Genomic DNA, 19,819 nt, shown 5'->3' with positions numbered 1-19,819 from the left:
TTTGGGCAGTTCCCCCGTATCGGGTACTGAGCCAGGGGAAACAAAATCAAGAAAATCAGTAACTGAGAAGATCCATTTGGGGGCACCAAATTTTGGCCTCAGTCAGGACACCATATTACCAAAGTCCACCTCAGTGGCATGCAAAATTAATGAGCAGATTGATGGATCTCTGTGCCTCATAACCATGGTTTTTGGGTTGTTGTTGTTTGCACCACTGGCATATCAATCTCTACAGCAACAACAGGTGCTTCAGCCTTTCAACAGTTTTTGACTTCACCCCAAAAGGCATGCTTCTCCACTGTCTACTGCGACAGAAGGATGCCAACAAACACTGGGTCTATGACTTTTACAATGTAGCCCATGAACCTGAATGCATGGTTAGGATTTGACAGTGGATTTGAGGTATTTTAATGTGCAACAGTGTGGATCCAGATTCATTTTTTGCACCACACTGATGTGCCAGTGTGCTGAAACCATTATGTTTTACTGTTCAATCTGAAGAGTGTGATTTGATGGTAGATTTTGGAGGGCGAAATCCAAAATATACATGTTTTCACACACTTACAACCTGGTGTGTTTGATCGATTATTTTTTACTATGCGAGTCCATGGATACAGATATGAGTGGCGATTTGCTGGCAGGATCTGTATCTTGGATTCATATTTCTGCGCCATGGAAGCACCTTAGGTGCATTTAGGTCTGTGCTTTTGTAGTGCAGTCCCTGGAAAAGGATGTTGAAAATGGTTTGAGGGTGTGTTTTTTGTGGCCTGCACACAAAAATCAAATGAATTTAGGAGGATCCGCCTGCTTATGCACACAATAGATTAGCATTAGTCTTTTAATGTGCGGCGAGTGTGTGTTGTCTCCTAAAATGCTCTAAAAGGGACAACTGTCTGAAAGCAGGAACAATTTATGGTATCAGGGACAGGTACTAGAAAATAGGGACTGTCCCTGCCATCCAGAGACAGCTGGAGGCAAATTCCTATTGAGAACAACAAAGGAAGAACATGACTTAAAGGAAGTGCTGAAGGAATCCATATTTTGAAAGCGGCTTTCCCAAAATTTCTAAGTGAAGGAGGGTCAGGGACCAGGGTCCTCCCCCACTAATAAAAAGGATTTTCATCAGAACAGCTCCTTCAATACCTCTTTTCTTTCTACCCCCACTCTTCTAACCCGCCTGTTTTTCATGCAGCGATTGCCGTCTGAAAAGTCAGTTAAAGTACTGTATAAAACTCTCGAATTTATAATTTAAGGCAAGGTCGCTTCACACGCCGATAGGCAAGGCAAGTTCCCAAACCCCTCCCCCGGCCGCTGCCTGTTTCCCGCCCTTTTCTCGAGACTACTTGGCCGCCTCGCGCTGAGCGAAAAACGACCGTTAAAAAAGGCGGGAAACGGGTTGCGCCGGGGGGGGGGGGGGAATCCGTGCGCGAGGACTGAAGGGGATTAAGGAGAAGAGGGGGAGGGGCGCAGATGGAGGGCGGCGTTGTGGCTTTGGAGAAGCAGGCGTATAAAAATGGCAGGGTGGGGTGGCTGAGGAAGGGGCTTTTTAGGGTAGGAAGGGGGATACTGTGTGAAAACTAAGAAAAAAGGAATGGAGGCGAGGAGAGAGTTTGGGGGATCTGAAAGTGGGCTCTGAGAGTTGGCGAGGACGGGCAGGGAGTTTCTGAGGTAAAAGTGGGTGGGATTCAACTTGAAGTATTACTCAGGAGTTGACCCGCTGAAAACGATGAACTTGTGCCCATTAATTTCCATGGGTGTCGTCGTTCCCCCCACTCTCTCTGAGTTTGGTTCATAGTCCAGCTAGGGTTTGGAGGGGGGGTGGAGTTTTGGTCGCCATTTTTCTTGCCCTTAAAGGCATCATTTCTGCGCCAGCTCAGTGGGTAATTTTGGGGTGTCTCGTTGGTGGGAAAAAGCAAAGGGGTTTTGGCAGGGGTTGTGGATCTTCCAGCTCAACCCCCTCGCTGGCTCCTTGGATCTGTCCTTGGGTAGGGGAAAATGGTAGACACTTGACAGTAAGCTGCACAGGGAGATCCAGCAGATCCATGCATTTCCAACCTGCTTTTTCTTTGCACAGGAAGCTGCGCTGCTGGAATCGCCTCCTGCTGCTTAATGAGAGAAACTTGCCAAAATACTTTGGAGGACGTGAGGAGCGATAAGGGGATAAAATGGCATTTGAGGGCCGTAGATGCAGCAGGAGCCTAGAATGGGGAGGAGAACCTAAATATGGAGGGTGTGGGATCCTAATCTGTGGAGTTGTGGTCCTTTTAAACTGATACCAGAAGGAGGCAGAACCAGCAAGGCCAGGATGGATTTTATTTCATAGAATTAATACACCACTTGATTGTTTAAAAAAACCACAACAACAACCCTCAAAGCAGTTTACAAAAAGGTAATCCGGTAAAATGAAGACGAATTCACAACCCTACTTTAAAACATACATAAATTAAAATACCGGTACTAAAACAAATTAAAATTACTTCAATTTTCTAAGCATCTGGGTGTTGTTTAGTCGTTCAGTCGTGTCCGACTCTTCGTGACCCCCTGGACCAGAGCACGCCAGGCACTCCTGTCTTCCACTGCCACCCGCAGTTTGGTCAGATTCATGTTTGTAGCTTCGAGAACACTGTCTAACCATCTCGTCCTCTGTCGTCCCCTTCTCCTTGGGCCCTCCATCTTTCCCAGCATCAGGGTCTTTTCCAGGGAGTCTTCTCTTCTCATGAGGTGGCCAAAGTCTTGGAGCCTCAGCTTCAGGATCTGTCCTTCCTGTGAGCTCTCAGGGCTGATTTCCTTCAGAATGGAGAGGTTTGATCTTCTTGCAGTCCATGGGACTCTCAAGAGTCTCCTCCAGCACCAGAATTCAAAAGCATCCATTCTTCGGCGATCAGCTTTCTTTATGGTCCAGCTCTCACTTCCATACATCACTACTGGGAAAACCATAGCTTTTACTATACGGACCTTTTGTTGGCAAGGTAAGCATCTGGGTAGGTGTGTCTAAACTGGAATGTTTTTAGCAGGTGCTGAAAAAGAGTACAGGATAGGCGCCTGCTTGATGTCAATTGGCAGGGAGTTCCAAAGTGTCACTGCCACACTAAACAATTGAGCTCTTACAAATGCGGAACGGGGATTATGTGGCACCGGTGGCAGTGCCAATTCTGCCAAATGAAGCGGCCAAGTAGATGCATGAAGGGTATGATCTCAGAGATAAACTGGTCCCAGGTTATTCAGGGCCTTATATGCTAATATGAATATGTCTTGAGCTTGGCTTGGTAGCAAAGCAGTAGCCAGCGCAGATGCTATATGCTGACATTGCCTTGCCCCTGTCAGCAATTGTGCTGCAGCATTCTGCACCAATTGCACCTTCCGAATCAAGCGCAAGCGAAGCCCCGCATAGAGCACATTGCAGCAATCCAGTCTTGAAGTAACCAACGTGTGAAGTACTGTGGCAAGGCCTCATGGCCCAGGAATTACTGTAGCTCTCGAACCAGGCACCATGGGGGTAGCCAGGGTTTATTTTAGGGGGGCAGTCATCATGCTGGGCGGAGGGGGCAAACCCAAGATATCTGCAACGCAATTGGTCAGTTAGTTAAGTATTTTTATTTCTTTACACCCATGCCAACCGCAGTTGCTAAAATGCACTTCTAGCCGCTGAGCCTCCAAATCAGAGAACTGGATCCAGAAGCACTCTCAAACTATAGGGAGCAGTTGAATCCTAGTTACCATCAATTTCGAGATGGGGATGTGGAAGGAAGGAATTAGTCATGAGATGTTTACTGCAGTTTTGCTTCATGTCAGTTCCACTTTGATCTTGTTATTCCCCTTTTTCTTTCGTTCACGTGACTGCCTTAGCCCACAACTCTAATGGATTGTCGTGCAGTCGCTGCTGAGTCCCCACACCCTCCTGCTTTTTCTCATCCTCTGCTGTTATCTTCTCTCCTTCCCAGCCCTGACCTTTGCTCTAGCCTGTTCCTGCTGAGATGACGATAAAAAAGAGTCAAGGGTGCTCCCCAAAGGCTGGACTTCACCCCCACATTGCCGGAGAACGTGCGAGATCAGCAGAGATAGCAGAGGGAGAATGTGCCAAGCAAGGGGAAGTGGGGACATTGAACAGAAGGTGCGGGGGAAGAAGGAAGAGGAATAGTACACAGGAAAAGTGGGGGCACACAAAATCCTGTCATTCTGTTCTCTCTCTCCCCCCCCCCCCCCCCGTTTTCAAGTCTCTTTTCTGATTTTCCAAGTTTGGGAGTTGAGGGGCTTCCAAAAAAACAGGTCCATCATGGAGCAAAATCGCACTCCTGCCCCTTTTTTAAAGGGGATTACAGTATATTGGCGGTGCACACATACACCAAGCTGAGTAGGGAGAAAGATTAAGATCGTTAATAGACGCTATTGAGCAATAAACGGATAAACTGAAGCATCACCACAGTGAATGGTAGCGGCCCAGGGGAGCAGAGGCGGAGGAACCCGTTTCCGGAAACATCGCTATTATTTGCAGAGAACAATTTTGTCAGTGTGTGCCCTTACCGAAAGGCTTGGAGTGAATGTCAGCACAGGGCACTTTACAAGACTGGGGCGGCGGGGGGGGGGTTTGACCCTAAACTGGTGTTCTTGCAATCTGAAGCATAACAAGAGGGAGCCACAGTTGCAGGAGTGGAGGAGGAAAAGAAGAGATTGGTAAAGCTCTGGATTGGATACAAGTTTTGTGAGGAAATCCAGCAGCGTGTAAACTTGGCTTTGCGTGTTTACAGTACTGCAGAAAAGTATTGGGGTTAACATATTTTTTAAACTTACACCCTGCCCTTCCTCCAATGACTCCAGGGCGGGTCATAGTAATAAAACACGCAAATAATATAATGCACAATAAAAGAATGCAGCAAAGTTCAGTTTGATCTGTGACCTAAAAGCTTACGTGGAGAAAAAGATAATTGGAAGGGGGTGTAGAAAGAGGAATACCAGTACAATAGAGTGAACATATTTATGTATAGTGGGAATTCTTTAAAATTGTGCAATGAAAGAGTTGGTCATTTCTTTCGGAAATGAAAGGCACCCGTTAACCTGAGGAACTGTATGTCACGTGGTCCCACGACAATATGAGATCATATAGCAGAGTTGGGGCTAGATTCCAGTTGTGATGGCACCACAAACAGACGAGAGCGGTCAGATACGTTTCCACGGGGGTCGCGGATTATGGTGGATCAATATGCTCAGGTAACGAGCTGGTGTCTCGCGGGTTAGGCTCATGCCGACTAATGCGTGTTCCCTACCCCCTGCAACAGCGGACGGGGCACCTTTAATACTATTAGAAGACGAGACCGAACAAGGCATAACGAGAGTCAGTTGCATCCGAAGGCGAGCGAGATCCCAAAGCGACAACACGACCAGCTTCCGCGGATGAGTTTTAAGCGGAGAGGTAAGGCGAGAGGGAGGAGGAGTCTGTCTCTGCCTCTCCTGGAGCGGAGAATTATCTCCCCCCGCCTCGCCCCAGGACCGGCAGCGGCTGGTTCAGCACAAGAGCAGGGGAAAGAAACTCAAGAGGGAGAAAAACAAATGCAGAGCGGAGAAGCTCGAGAGCTGGTCTGCGAGAAGGAATGAGAAGCCGAGAGACCTGGTGGGGAGAGAAGCTCGGCTGGGACAACAAAACCGGCGAATCAACCATCAAAGAGAGAGAAACGCTGTAATGAGAAACCACCCTGGCACCTAGAGCGATCCCTGTCCAAACTGAGCCACAAGGAAGATCTAGGGAAATCAGAATAAAACTGTGGTAGTGGGTGTGTGGGAGCTGCACAAACAAGATCAAACCAGTCGGCTTCCCCTGCACTGTTGTGCGGTTCTCCTCCTTCCCTTCAGGGCAAACTACAACAGAAGAAACGGCAACAACAACGTGGGAGAGGAATCCCACATCATCTGCACCTGTGATTTGGAGCGGAAAATATCTAGTACTTACTGCATGGGAGAGAGGGTCAGTTGGATATCGGAACCAAAGAAAATCTAGCCGCCGACACCCAGATCAAAGCTGATAGAGAGACCTAACTCAGTTCTAACAAGGTTGGTGCTAGAAACAAAGCAAACCCAGCATTTTCTGGTATTAGAAAGGAAGTTTCTAATCAGGAAGAAGATAGAACTAATTTGCTTCTAGAAGAGAGACAGCAGATCTGGCCATCACCTGAAGCACAGACTGGGACATCCTGACTCTAAATATTTCAGACAGAGATCCCCAAAGTGGACTGGCAGAGCAAGACTAGGAACAGGTATACTGTAATTTGGAGCTGGAAAGTTTGCAGAAGTCCGTTTTCACAAGATTCAAGCCTGTAACTGGATCAGCAGACACAGAGTGAATCCATAGTCATTCCAGTTCTAGGAGAGCCATCCACAACCTCTAACCCATAGTTACTTGGTGCTGACCAGTTCAACACTATGGAGGATGGAGCACGTCATCGAGGTGGTTCCGAGAAGGGTTTGGATAGCCCTGAAAAAACAGAAGAAGGTGGTGTTGCACTCAAGAAAGAGATTGGGCTGATGAGCGCATGTGGCATTATAGTGGGTGAGTGGGGACCCTGGTGGGATGTTATTTTCCCTGTTTGCCCTGAACTGGACAATACTATCTTCTCATATTCGTCTAACATTGGGTGATATTCATCATCCCTTATAACCCAGGAAGCAGAGGTCCTGCTACGACCCTCTATCTTAGCCTTGGATCTTCTGTCTTTCCTGTAGCAGTGATTAGCACCATGCCCCAACTTGGCTAGGAGGCTTGTGGCTCATATTCTGCAGTTACCAGAATGAGGGATGAAAACCTTCCTTCTCTTTATTTATTTATGCTCCTTTCTAAATTTAGCCACCATTTCTTTTTTTCCTATTTGTCTTCCTTTCCCTCCTTTCTATAAATACCTTAGAGCTGTCAGGTCACATCACCAATCCGATTAGAGCTAGTCTTCCCCTCCCTGAAGCAGTTCCAGCACCACCAACTTGAATTCCTCTTAACCCCAGGCTGTTTTATTCTCCATTGAGGTAACCAGATTCCTGGCCAATTCCCAGCTCATTTTGCTGTGGTACTCCACCCTAAGCCCTTCTATGTTTTGGGACACAAACAATCGCTGATAAATATATACAACCCTAAAAACATTAGCCTCTCAGCAGTGGGTGTGGAATGCTTGTATATACTGCTGTCATGGCCCAGAAGGAGATGGATCTCAGGAACAAGCAAGAATGGGAACATACACAGCTGCTTTGCGCCGGATGAGGTTGCAAATTCATGGCGGGCAAGATTTCTCTGAACTGCCCCTTGCCAAAGTAGCCAGCTCTCTGAGATGGACAAGCAATGAAGTCCTCCAGTTGTCCCTGCCTCATACAGAGATGCAACTTAGACTCTTGGGCTGTGGTGTGGTTCGGGGCTTTTTTGCTGTGGAGATGGTTGCTTTTGGTTTTTTGTATCTTGAGATTTATGTGGAATTTTCTCAGTTTGGTTATGTATTTTTATGTTCGTTTTATTGTTTACAACTACTTTAGTTATGCATTTTTTTTTCATGTAAGCTGCTGTGAGCATGGTTTGAACCACAGAAAAGCAGCATACAAATAAAATTATGTAGGATTCCATGGCCTAGGGGACTTCTGATTTAAAGGTTGCCAGCAGAGCCATGCAGGAGCAGATCAAACCTTTACAGTTCCCCAAACAGTTAGTGACTGGAGTTTGTTTTCCACCCCAGTGCAGCTGGAACGTGGCTCTCTCGGAGCATGTTTGTTCCAACTCCATCAGTCTCATTCCAGATGGCTTTGTTTCAGCAGGTGCCAGGAGACCGCTGAACAAACAGAGGAGGACGAGGAAGCGCTTTGAAAGAGAAAACCCTTGCTTCCCTACTTGTCCAAGCCTCACTAATACCCAAATTCTACCTACTTATTGAGTTCTCCTCCCACTGCCTCTGCCCCTCATTCCACAGTGTACTGCATTGCTCTATTCTCTCTCTCCAGCTCTGCACGCTAGGATGGCAAGTTGTCATCTATCCGCACTTTTCAGTATTCCTTGCCCTGCTTCTTTGGTTCCTTCTTGATCAGAAGGATCATTAAAGCACACCTTAGGGAGAGTTTCCACTTTCCCAAAGCACGACAGATACCGGTAACCAGTTCCTCCTGTATTTCTTCCCACATATTCAAGCCACTCCAGCCTTTCCTTCATCCCTCTTTCTTCCCTTAGCCACCCCCTTCCCCATCTTCTCAAGTTTTGTGTATACAGTAATTCTCTGGCCCCTCTCACTTCCACTGGCCTGTTGCAATGCAGCCCAACCCTACCCTGCGGCTGGTACTTTCAGCCACACCTCCACCCAGCCCTTTGGCTTCAATTCACATCTGCAGAGTTTTAATTTTCTTAATGAAAAATAGTGGAATGATTCTGTGCGATGGGAATAGAGCCAGAATGTGTCCACAAGCATGGAAAGCTGGACAGTGCACACTCTGAGGTATTCAGCCAGCAATGTAGTGACAGGGACAAATGCATAAATAATAGCTCCCATCATCCCTGTCCAACAGGACCAGTGGTCAGGGATGATGGGAACTGTAGTCTCAAAACACCTGGAGGGCCGAGTTTGCCTATGCCTGATCTGGACGAATATTCCAGTGGAATTTTATTTTATTTGATAATTTTAAAGCTCTTTTTCACAAAGAGAAATGTGCCAGACTGAGATCCCCAGCGATGCCTTTGGAGCATCTCCCAGGTTATAGAAGATAACAATGTCCTCTATCCTTGCACACAATGTCCTCTATACGCATTGAAGCCACAGTTGGAATTATATGGCCAGAAATTTGCTTTTAAAAGTGGTAACCTTCCTGCTTTGGCCATGGGGCCATTTTTGAAATACAGATTCAGTATGCTGAAGCAAAGGAAGGCTACAAAAAATGGAAGGTTTGGAATCACAGATAGGCTAGTTGCTAAGCATAGAGTCCTAGCCTCCCCAGACACAGGAGACGTGATCTGCAAGTACTTGGCATATGTGTGCAATCAGGCCACCTGTAGGGAAAAAAATAGATCATTACCTCCCAGTCCTAAACCTATTTGCTAAGAATTAAGTGCTTGTTTCTATTATTCTTATGTTAAATCTACATGAGTTGACTTTAAATAGTCTCAGTCTGATATTATATTATATTATATTATATTATATTATATTATATTATATTATTATATTATATTATATTATATTATATTGTTTTATATGATCATCTTTGGTGTTATAGAAATAGAAAATACGTTAAATAACAAAGTGGTATAAACAATTTCCATTCTGAAAAGTTTTATAACACAAGCATGGATATTTCTATTTCTTCTTACCAGACAGAGAATTTGATTAGTACAAGAGGTAGTGTGTTCTCCAGTTGGTGATATATGAAGAAGCTGACATTTAAATGTCACCCTAAGTTAACCTTTCTTATTAGACACAGAGGGTAATTCCACTTCTTGGGCCAATATCTTAGGCTCTGCAAACCCATATAGATAACTACAATGTTTGTTGCACTAGAGCAGCAGTAGCTAGCCTGTGGCCCTCTGAAAGTTGCTGCATTCCAGTTCCCAAAACCCTTGATCATTGGTCATGCTGGCTGGAGCTGATGGGAGTTGGAGTCCAATGGCATCTGGAGAGCCTCTGCACTAGAGAGAGTCTCCCCTCTCACCATTTCCCTCTATGGTTTCTAATCTCTCTGTACCCCTTTGTTTCTTCTCCAGGTAACATCATTGGATCAGGGATCTTTGTGTCACCAAAGGGTGTGTTGGAGAATGCAGGCTCAGTAGGACTGGCACTAATTGTGTGGATTGTAACGGGTCTTATCACAGCCGTGGGGGCTCTGTGCTATGCAGAATTGGGAGTCACCATCCCCAAATCTGGAGGCGACTATTCCTATGTCAAGGACATTTTCGGGGGACTGGCTGGGTAAGTGAGGAAAGAAGAAATAAGGATGTAAGTAGGTGGCTGGGTATGTGATGGGGAAGTGGAGCAGGATTAAAAGTAGGAGGGGATGAGTTTTGAGGGGCAGATTGTCTAACTCTTTCACACTTGGAATATTTCTCTCAAGGTTCCTGCGGTTATGGATTGCTGTCCTGGTGATCTACCCCACCAACCAGGCTGTTATTGCCCTCACTTTCTCAAACTACGTACTGCAGCCACTCTTCCCCACCTGCCTTCCCCCAGAAACCGGATTGCGACTGCTCGCTGGGGTCTGCCTTTGTAAGTACTGAGCCCACTACCATCCTTTAGCCATGAATATTGGGCTGATTCAGATTGACTGAACTGGCAGTTTGTATGTTCCTTGCAGGGAGGTTAAATGACATTGTGCCAAGACAAGAGTTATCACACAGTTTCCAGTGCATTTCCCCATCACTTTCCTTACTGCAACCCCCTCCCCAATCAATTATGATTTAACAACCTGAATTTGCTGGTATGTGACTGAATCACACCCCAAAATAGTGACATTCTGGAAGCACTTTTTATCTACTCAAAGACCCTGGAGTTATGTTACAGTTGATCTAGCCAGCAGCAGATTCTCCCTCAAGAGTTTCAAACCACGTGTAGTTATTCCTCAGAGGCATGTATAGCTATGGCCAACTCACCATTTCTACACATTTAGTAATTATTCCAATATCCAGTGTGATGTTGAAGCTAGGCTGGTATACTTGGACCAGAAAGATATAAGTTTGCATCTTTGTTTGGCCTACTAAATTTACTGAGTGACCTTGGGCCAGTCCCTCTCTCACACCTAGTCTACTTTGCAAGGTTGTTGTAAGAATAAAACAGGTTAACTCACATCTGTGTAAGCCACTTTGAGGTCTTTGGAGTTGGAGTGGGTACAAATGTGTGGAATAATGTGCATTTGGCCTGCATACCAAAAGAACAAATTCTTTCACTCTTTTGTAAAGGTGTATCACTGTTTGACCTGTGTTCTAGGTACTGTGAGCTATAAAATACAAATAATGACAACAAATGTTCTTAAAAGAGGGTAAAGGTAAAGGTACCTCTGCCCGTACGGGCCAGTCGTGTCCGACTCTAGGGTTGTGCGCCCATCTCACTTAAGAGGCCGGGGGCCAGCGCTGTCCGAAGACACTTCCGGGTCACGTGGCCAGCGTGACAAGCTGCATCTGGCAAGCCAGCGCAGCACACGGAACGCCGTTTACCTTCCCGCTAGTAAGCGGCCCCTATTTATCTACTTGCACCTGGGGGTGCTTTCGAACTGCTAGGTTGGCAGGCGCTGGGACCGAACAACGGGAGTGCACCCCGCCGCGGGGATTTGAACCGCCAACCTTTCGATCGGCAAGTCCTAGGCGCTGAGGCTTTTACCCACAGCGTCTTTTGGTGTGCATCTTGCATCTTACTAATCTGAAATAGCGCTCCTTACCCACAGCTGTGTAAGCAGCATTGGAATTTATCCTCCAAATAATTCTGGGAAATATAGTTTGCTAAGGGTGCTGGGACATGTAGCTCTGTGCATTGCTCAGGATTCTTGGAGTGTGGGTGTGCTTTAAATGTATGGTGTGTGTGCAGCCTCACTCTAAAAGCATCCCACATGCAATGAGTACAAGACAGGAGCAGAAAGGTTAGAAGGGTCAGAGTGAGGAACACACGAAGTAGAAGGAATGCCCAAATGCCAGGAGATTCTTTCCACCAAAGCTTTAAGCCATTTCTGTCCGTCTGTCTACAGGCTCCCCCCACCTGTCCTGTGTTGGATGTCTGCACAGTTGCCCCAATCTGAATCAGTGGGGAGTGGGCAGCTGTGTTCCCCATGAACTCAAAGACATTTAGGAGGGATAATTTCCCCTGAGGTTACTTTAGGACATCAGTTGCTGGAAAAATCAGGCCTGAACTAGTTTTGTTCCTTTCTAGCTCCAAGGCAGGGGTGGGGGTGGGGAAAGACAAGCACCAGCCAGGGAGGGGATTTGGCTGAGGCGCTTATGCAAGCCAGCTGCAGCAGCTCAGCAAGAGTTTATCCATCGAGCTAAAGCCAGTTACTCAGCAGCTGAGTCAGCTAAAAAGGGAGAGATTATATGTGCATATGAAAGAGAGGCAGGGAAGAAGAAAAATCTATGCCTCCAGACCTCAACAATGAGGAGCTGCTTACTAATGGGCCTTTTGGCCAAATTTTGAAATCGAATACTGGAATGCAAAGGCTGTGGAATTAGTAAAGAACAACAACCAGACGAGAGGGATTGGAAACAGATAACATTGGACTGTCAATTACAGTTGAAGGATTGAAGTCTTGTTTCTCTTCCAGCATGCCTTTCAAGTGAAGATTTTTATCCCAGCCTTTATCTATATTCGCCTAGAAATTTCATTTCTATGTTGATGTTTTTATTGTTAAATCACTTCAGGACGCTTTGTGTGGTGTGATTCATAAATTAATTCAATCAAACAAACAAACAAACAGAGATAATACTGGTGGTTCAGAATAGCCAGTGGTAAAATTTAGCAGGAAGCCTGTTGAGAGGGCTATGGCTGATGATTGGAGGTAATCGTTGTGAGACTGGAATTGGGCAGTGTCACCAGAGCCTTGTGAAGCAAGACTTAATCCGCTTTATCTAGTGTACTATGCTTTCTGTTTAGTATCTCCAGTGCTAACTGACGTAAGCAAGCAGCCTAGAACAGGCCAGAATGTTGTTTTCTTGTACCAGTCCCAGCTTGATAGCCACAGACTGGCCTGGATAAATTTGTTGTTACTTTAAAGGAGGACACAGAGATGCCATGGAAGTGGCATTACTGGTCTCTGACCTCTCTGAATGAAGCACTGGATCTATTTTGAGGTCAGGAAAAGGGTGGCTGGTTTTGATTAGCCCCTGGGACAGTGTGTGCTAAAAAAATTAGAAACAGATCTGAGCCACACCCTCTGGCTCTAGCATCAGCTCTGAGATTCTGTGTCTGAAAGGATCCCATGGAATTGGAGACTCACTGGCCTTAATCCAGTCCTGCTGAGTGCCAGAGATACTGAGAAACAAGGGAACTTCCAGGAGTTTTGACTCTGAGTTGGAACATAAGGCAGTAACATATGTTCCTGTAATATTGTGAAGCCAGCTCTCCCGCCTCCCACCCCTGAAATACTCATTTGACGCTACTACTCCCCACACCAAACCACAACATATTTCCCCATAGAATCCTACACTCAGATCCACCCATTCATCTTGGAGTTATTTCTGGACTACTCCTAAGATCCCTTTCCAAAACCTTAGGCAGCCCTAATCTATTATTGGGATCTTCGAACCAAATCTAGCTCTTGATCTCAGATCCTCTTTGGGGGATCTACAGAAACAGATTGGGTCTCTGTGACCCAACTTTATCCTGGAAAGGAGATCAGACTATCATCCTCACTACCTTCACCCTCCATTCATACGTAATTGACCACATAACTTCAATTTCACTGTAATCCCTCATATATACAACCCCCCTTGAAGCTTATGGAATATGTTCCTGAAGAAATCAAGTTGTTTAAAGTACATGTTCAAGGGCAATAAATGTGCACTACTTACCTCTTAACACATGTCACTCTCTTGTTAAATGCTCTGTTGCTTCTTCAGGGTGATTAACAAACAGTATAGTTTAAAGGCGGTCATATTGGTTTCCAGCTTGTATGCAGCAAATGTACATAACTATGTATAATAGAATCATAGTTAGAAGGGTCCCCAAGGGCCATCTAGTCTAACTCCCTGCAGTGCTGGGATATCAACTAAAGCTTCCATGACAGATGGCCAGCCAACCTCCACATAATCTCCTATGTGGAGAATCTCTCTGTTTTATAGATAAATCTTATGTGTTAAACAGCCTTAAAATGCACACATAAATGCACACACCACTCTCCTCTCCCCAGCCCCAGACTGGTTTTCTGTTAAGCTGCCTCCAGGCTTCCTGTTTTGAGCCTTTTGGACTTGAACTGATTGTGCAAAGGGATGCAGAGTAAGCAGAGAAGTTTCCACTTCCTCTTGGTCTGCTGTGTTTTGGGGGTCCTGTTAACTCTCTCTTCCTTCTCTCCCACCCGCCAAAGAAAAAAGCAATGAGAGGACATTAGACAGAGCACGAACGAGATACATTTTTACCTCTCACCAGCGGCGAAGCAAGCTGATTGGGTGGCTGGGGCGGTGCACGTGCCCTGTGCCGGGGGGGGGGGGGGCTCTAAGAAGTCTGCCTGCCTCCTCCCACTCAACTGCCCTACAGCTGAGGGGGAGTCTCCTGGGAGTGACGCGGGTAGACCGTTTGGGGCAGCGGGGAGCCTGCGGGTGCCCAAGCCACCGCATCACTCCCAGGAGAAATGCGTGGCTCGGGTGCACTGCAGGCCCCATGGAGAGTGCCGCCCGCATTTTGTCACCCCCCCCCAGTGGTGACGCTTTTCATATAATGTAAACAGACTATGTATCTGGAGAACAGGTACCTCACTCCTCAGAGATGTTTAATTTTTTTTCAAACTTTAATGCCAACTTGTTATGGAATTGTCAAGTTAAAAAAGAGTTGACATGAAAGAGAGCATGTGTATGTATGTGACCCTAGACGTCAAGTTTCTTTTCTCCCTGCATTGCAAACAAAGCATTAAGCTCCTGTGCTAGGGTGCTTTTGCATGTTTTGTAAAAGAACTGCTTCTTTGTGTAAACCAGAGAGTAAATGTGGGCATGCAGTTATGCCTTGGTGGTGTTGCTGAGTCTGAGTATTGATATGCTATATCAGGAGTGGCGAATGGGAAAGCCAGTGGCCCTCCTGATGCCATTGGACTCCAACTCCTATCAGCCCCTGCAGCCAGCATGGCCATTAGTCAGGGATGCTGGGACCTGTAGTCCAACAACATCTGGAGGGCCCCATAGTTATCCAAATAATTCTTTATTGCAACTGCAGCCTTTTATAAGACCATTTGTATGTGTGATAGCTTGTCTCTACATTTTGATTATTGTTAAAGTTTTGTGCATATATCGTGGGGAGTGTGGAAGTGTGATGGATTGTGTGATGGATTTGGGCAGGATAAATGGAAGGTCTGATTTGTCACTCCTGTTTGCTGTGGTGGGTAGATACTGGAAGGTTTAGGGGAGTAAGGCCTTCTACCTATCTGTCTGCCTGTCTGTAAACCCTGTTTGTGTGGTGTTAGGTTACCAGGGGCCAGGGGCTGTTTGTGCTGACGGGATGTTTTGATGGAGTCAGGCTGGGTGCCAAATAGGTCACCACCTCCCCCTCCCTCATCTGTTTGTTTTTCATTCCCTCAAACTTCCAGGAACATTTATAGAAACTGTGGTTTTTTCCTTCCCATATACTGCAGGGCACAGATATAACCCCAGATTACAATCCTGAGGGGTGGGTCATGTACCTTGGTCCCCTTCAAATAATAAGGGACAGCCCAGGAAATAGTATCTGTGATCACTTGTCCGCTGATCATAAATTGTTTTTTTTTCCTGAATAGCTTCACCCTTAAACAGTTGTAGGAGCAGAATATATTTGTACCATTATTATGAGAGGTGGTGATATCATAAGAGATTTACAGAATATAACCCAGGCCATAATCACAATCTCAGTCAAAAACCAAGGAAGGCTGTGGCTGCTCTGAACCAGAAAGCTGTCCTTGTTTGTTCCTGGAAAGTGCCAGTGCAGCATCTGAATTTGCCCCTAACGAAACACATTGCTCCCAGCATTATCTTGTGTCCAACAGTCATGAAACTGGCCTTGACTGAGAGATTTAGGCCAGAATAGGAATGTTGACTGTCCCTTCCCCCACTGACTTTCCTGCTTCTCCACAGTACTGCTGACTTGGGTGAACTGTGCCAGCGTGCGTTGGGCCACACGTGTCCAGGATATCTTCACGGCAGGGAAACTGCTGGCGTTGGGACTTATCATTGTTATGGGAGTTGTACAGATCTGCAAAGGTGAGGCCCAGCCTGGTCAGACAAAGGAGGGGACAGGAGTCTCCCCAACACACTGTATTTGCCTCCCCTCACCCCCCCCCCCACACCAAGGAGAATAAGCTGCAGGGTTTTAAATTCAGGGTTATCAACATTCCTTAGTAAGCAGATTTAGAGACTGGATTGGCTTCCATAGTTTCCTGCCCCAGTCTGTATCAGAGAGGGGGAGAATTAGCTGACCCAGGGAAAGGGAGGGAGAACAGCCCACCTGTTTCGTTTAAAGAACCCTTTTTGTATTTCAATATCTCCTTTGTGCAGGTGAATACTTCTGGCTGGAGCCGAAACATGCTTTTGAGTTTTTCCAGACACCAGATGTGGGATTGGTGGCCCTATCCTTCTTACAGGGCTCTTTTGCCTACGGGGGCTGGAACTTCCTCAACTATGTCACTGAAGAGCTGGTTGACCCTTACAAGTGAGTCATTGTCCCCCTTGGTGGTGATACAGGGGAATTAGACCCACGTTGACTTTTATTCCTCTCTTCCACTCTACAGTCATACCTTGGTTTTCCAGCAGAATGCATTCTGGGAATCCGTTCAACTCCTAGAATTGTTCAAAAAGCAAGACGCTGCTCCCGATTGGCTGCAGGAGCACCCTGCAGCCAATCAGAAGCTGCAGAAGCCACGCTGGATGTTTGGCTTCCGAAAATAGTTCAAAAACCGGAGCACTCACTTCTGGGTTTCGATCATTCAGGAGCCGATTTGTTTGGGAGCCAAGGCGTTTGAGAACCAAGGTACAACTGTAATTGTTTTTCCTCACAGGAACCTGCCTCGAGCCATCTTCATCTCCATTCCCCTGGTCACCTTCGTCTACGTCTTCGCCAATGTGGCCTATGTCACTGCCATGTCGCCCCAGGAATTGTTGGCCTCCAATGCTGTCGCAGTGGTGAGGCCCCATCTACACCATTGTGCAAATTCACCTTCCCCTTGTTTCCAAATACAATGCCCCTAACCACATGCTCTCTTCCTGCTCCCTTCCTCACAGACATTTGGAGAGAAACTGTTAGGAGTCATGGCTTGGATCATGCCCATCTCTGTTGCCCTTTCCACTTTTGGAGGAGTAAACGGATCACTTTTCACTTCCTCTAGGTGAGTAAACATGGGAGTACATACCCCAAAAGCTGCAGCTCTGCTGGCACAACAGACTTTTGTGTGTGCAATTAAGCTTCCTCTCCTGTCTCATGCAGCACCCTTGTGCACCCTTAAATTCAGCTCTGAAGGATTGTGTACCCTCTGGAGCAGATTTTGGTGGGCATGGGAGGAGGAGAGGAACCACAAATCCCATTGCACTAGTGGACACAACCGACTGCCTTCAGCAGACATTCAGTGATGTATTCTCATTTCCAGGTTCCATCTGCTGAAAGCCTCAGCTATCAAGTTCCATTATAGCAGCAGCTCCCCTTCCACACACAATTGCATTGCTCTTCATAGTGCTGCCTCTCTAATTCAGCTCTACTTTAACACCTATATTAGGACTGGGGAACCAAGTTGGCCCTTCATCCATTTAAGCCTTCCCCATTCTTTCTCGGGGTCTTTTCTTTAGTAAGTCCTGTTCACAGTGTGGAGCCAGCTTCCTTCCTCAGTGCTGATCAAAGTAAGTAAATAATATTGCAGCACACTGCTTGCATTTATGATGTTCTCTCTCCAACATTCACAGACTATTTTTTGCTGGAGCCCGGGAAGGCCACCTGCCCAGCGTATTGGCTATGATCCACGTGCGACGCTGCACTCCCATACCTGCCCTACTTTTCACTGTGAGTCATCAAAAAAAGAGTTGGGAGGGGGACAGTTGATGCATCAGTGAAGGATGAGAAGAAAGTGTCTGCCAGTACAGAGTTAGAATTGCCAGTGACTGAAGAACTTGGCAGGGGCATTTTCCTGGGAATTAATGGGATTAGCCAGCAGGTGCTGTCAGTTTGGCAGACCAAGTGCCTTGGGCTATTTCTCTGAAAACAATATAATTGCATTTTCTCTCTCCTTTTGTCTGTCTCTGGCAGTGCCTTTCAACATTGCTTATGCTAGTAACGAGTGATATATATACCCTGATCAATTATGTGGGCTTCATCAACTACCTGTTCTATGGTGTGACTGTGGCTGGGCAAGTTGTGCTGCGCTGGCGGGAACCTCACCGACACCGTCCCATCAAGGTAAGACGCTGGCCATCACATTTCTGCTGCTCTATTTATGTCAGCCCCTGTCACCTTCTCACACCAGTGTTGTCTTCCCTTGGAACCACACAGGATGGATTAAGCTGAATCAGTGTCACATCACTGATTTAAAACACATGGTTTTAAATTTCCTGTTTCCAACTGAATCAAACCTTTATACCAGAACCTGTAGTCCTCCCAGTGGCGTAGCGTGGGGGGTGCCCGGGTGGGCCCGGCTGCACCGGGCGCAACATCTGGGGGTTAGAGTTAGGGGGCGCAAATCCACGGGTTAGGGGGCGCAAATTACTTGCCTTGCCCCGGGTGCTGACAACCCACGCTTCGCCACTGAGTCCTCCAGTTGTTGCTGAACATTCCCAGTGTTCCTGGCCATTGGCCTTGCTAGCTAGAGCTGATGGGAGCTTCAGATGCTCTTAAAGGGCCACAGGATCCTATATGACCTAGGAACATAATCCAGAACCTCAGTGATTCCTGAGTGAGGGCAAATGCTGAGGGTCTGGGAGACACTGGAGCAGAGCAGACTACCACTTCTTGTTTCTGGAGCACTCAGCAAAGAATTTCCCCGTGGCACCACCGCTGCTAACAAAACTGGTGGGTGTCTTGGAGTGTGGGTCCACTTTTGGCCTATTTTGACTAGCAGCAGCAGATCCCCATTGCTAGAGCTGGAGGCTGAGCTTGGGACCTTCTGCATGCAAGGCATGTCGTCTACCACTGGGCTAGGATTCATCCCACCTCTGCTAGCTTTGTTCTTGATAAAGAAACCTCTGTTCTCCCAACCTTTTCCCTTGCATCCCACTTCCTGATGCTCCTGCCCAGATCCAACCCATCTCTTTCCTCCCCAGGTGAGCCTGTTCTTCCCCATAATCTACCTGCTGTTCTGGGCCTTCCTGTTGGTGTTCAGCTTATGGTCAGAACCTGTGGTGTGTGGGATTGGCCTAGCCATCATGCTGACAGGTGTCCCAGTCTACTACCTAGGTGTGCATTGGCAGAACAAACCACCTGCCTTCCACACGTTTATTGGTGAGTCATGAGCAGATAATTGGGTGGGAATTTTTTGAAATTCCATTTTGAAAAATGACGCTGCGGGTTTTCTTCTCCTATCTTAAAGCTCACCCGCTTACTCTTATTTTCTTGCAGAGGTAGTGACTCGGCTAGGACAGAAGCTTTGTGTTGTTGTGTACCCTGAAATGGATTCAGGGAAACCTAAAACCAACCTCAGCAAAGAGACCAAAGAACAGCTGGAGCCAATGTGTGGAACTGAAGACTCGAAGTATCCTCAGAACTGAGCCTTCTTGGTGGCTGGGGGTAGAAGAAGCAGCCAGTGATGGGCTGCGCAGTACCCTTTGGGGGCACTGAAGTAAATGGGAGCTCCCTGCACAGCTAGAGCTCTCTTCTTGCTCCCAACAGCACCACACGCTGGGACTGGAATAGCTGGGAATGCCTCACTAGTGCCTCACCCAGTTTCCTGCACTAAACCCCTGCTGGGGCTGGAGTACCCACATCCGCCACTCCCCACCAGCAGTGCCCCCTGCTGGAGCTGGAAAAGATGGGAGCTCTCCTCACAGCCAACGACCCCACACCCACATCCCCGGCGCACCCTGCTGGAAGGGGCTCCTTCGTTATTGTTGCCTTATATTGTTGGGAATATTCTCTTTGGGTTTGAACCTCATTTCGTGGGAGAGGGTCCTCTCCCATGGTTTTTGTGTCCTTGTATTTTTCACTTTTCTCTCTTTCTCTTTTTTTGATGTAATAAATTAAGCTAAACTTGC

The 19,819-nt window shown here is 46.8% G+C and overlaps 2 protein-coding genes across 16 annotated transcripts in view; one reads left to right on the top strand and one right to left on the bottom strand.

Moving 5' to 3' along the window:
* RNF212B (ring finger protein 212B) overlaps nucleotides 1-9,112 on the bottom strand; it is a 22,581-nt gene extending 13,469 nt beyond the window's left edge. For 5 of the 10 annotated variants that reach the window (XR_014504354.1, XR_014504355.1, XR_014504356.1 and 2 more), the window contains exon 1: nucleotides 1,144-1,379. Coding sequence is in view for 4 of the 10 variants with exons in the window: in XM_083410640.1 (XP_083266766.1) it covers nucleotides 1,144-1,188 (45 nt within the window). In the remaining 6 variants the exon portion in view is untranslated. Of the gene's footprint in view, nucleotides 1-119; nucleotides 1,122-1,143; nucleotides 1,380-6,885 lie in introns of those variants that run through there. The other 5 variants (XM_083410645.1, XM_083410641.1, XM_083410646.1 and 2 more) reach the window with 4 other exon arrangements.
* Nucleotides 1,456-19,819, top strand: SLC7A8 (solute carrier family 7 member 8). Of its 6 annotated transcripts, XM_083410430.1 has the most exons (15): nucleotides 1,559-1,668; nucleotides 2,075-2,389; nucleotides 3,942-4,111; nucleotides 4,236-4,551; nucleotides 5,274-6,538; nucleotides 9,704-9,908; nucleotides 10,051-10,202; nucleotides 15,728-15,853; nucleotides 16,148-16,301; nucleotides 16,648-16,771; nucleotides 16,871-16,974; nucleotides 17,543-17,639; nucleotides 17,883-18,032; nucleotides 18,893-19,070; nucleotides 19,188-19,819. In XM_083410430.1, the coding sequence occupies exons 5-15, from the start codon at nucleotides 6,412-6,414 to the stop codon at nucleotides 19,334-19,336; spliced, it is 1,566 nt and encodes a 521-aa protein (XP_083266556.1). In that variant the 5' UTR covers nucleotides 1,559-1,668; nucleotides 2,075-2,389; nucleotides 3,942-4,111; nucleotides 4,236-4,551; nucleotides 5,274-6,411; the 3' UTR covers nucleotides 19,337-19,819. The 6 variants fall into 6 exon arrangements, 5 of the variants coding, with proteins under 5 accessions (XP_083266558.1, XP_083266555.1, XP_083266556.1 ...); XM_083410431.1 differs by lacking the exon at nucleotides 4,236-4,551; XM_083410428.1 differs by having other exon boundaries at nucleotides 4,236-6,538.

The sequence above is a fragment of the Podarcis tiliguerta genome (assembly GCF_965153285.1).
Source record: "Podarcis tiliguerta genome assembly, chromosome: 13".
Taxonomy (NCBI): domain Eukaryota; kingdom Metazoa; phylum Chordata; class Lepidosauria; order Squamata; family Lacertidae; genus Podarcis; species Podarcis tiliguerta.
This window is presented reverse-complemented; position numbering and strand designations above follow the sequence as displayed.

What these genes read in the sequence shown, in the direction of transcription:
- SLC7A8 (XM_083410432.1), top strand. Translation starts at nt 6,412, where the DNA reads ATGGAGGATGGAGCACGTCATCGAGGTGGTTCCGAGAAGGGTTTGGAT. An exon ending in TCACTTTTCACTTCCTCTAG is followed by an intron (nt 16,975 to 17,542) that starts GTGAGTAAACAT and finishes CAACATTCACAG; the next exon opens with ACTATTTTTTGCTGGAGCCC. An exon ending in TGCCTTCCACACGTTTATTG is followed by an intron (nt 19,071 to 19,187) that starts GTGAGTCATGAG and finishes ATTTTCTTGCAG; the next exon opens with AGGTAGTGACTCGGCTAGGA.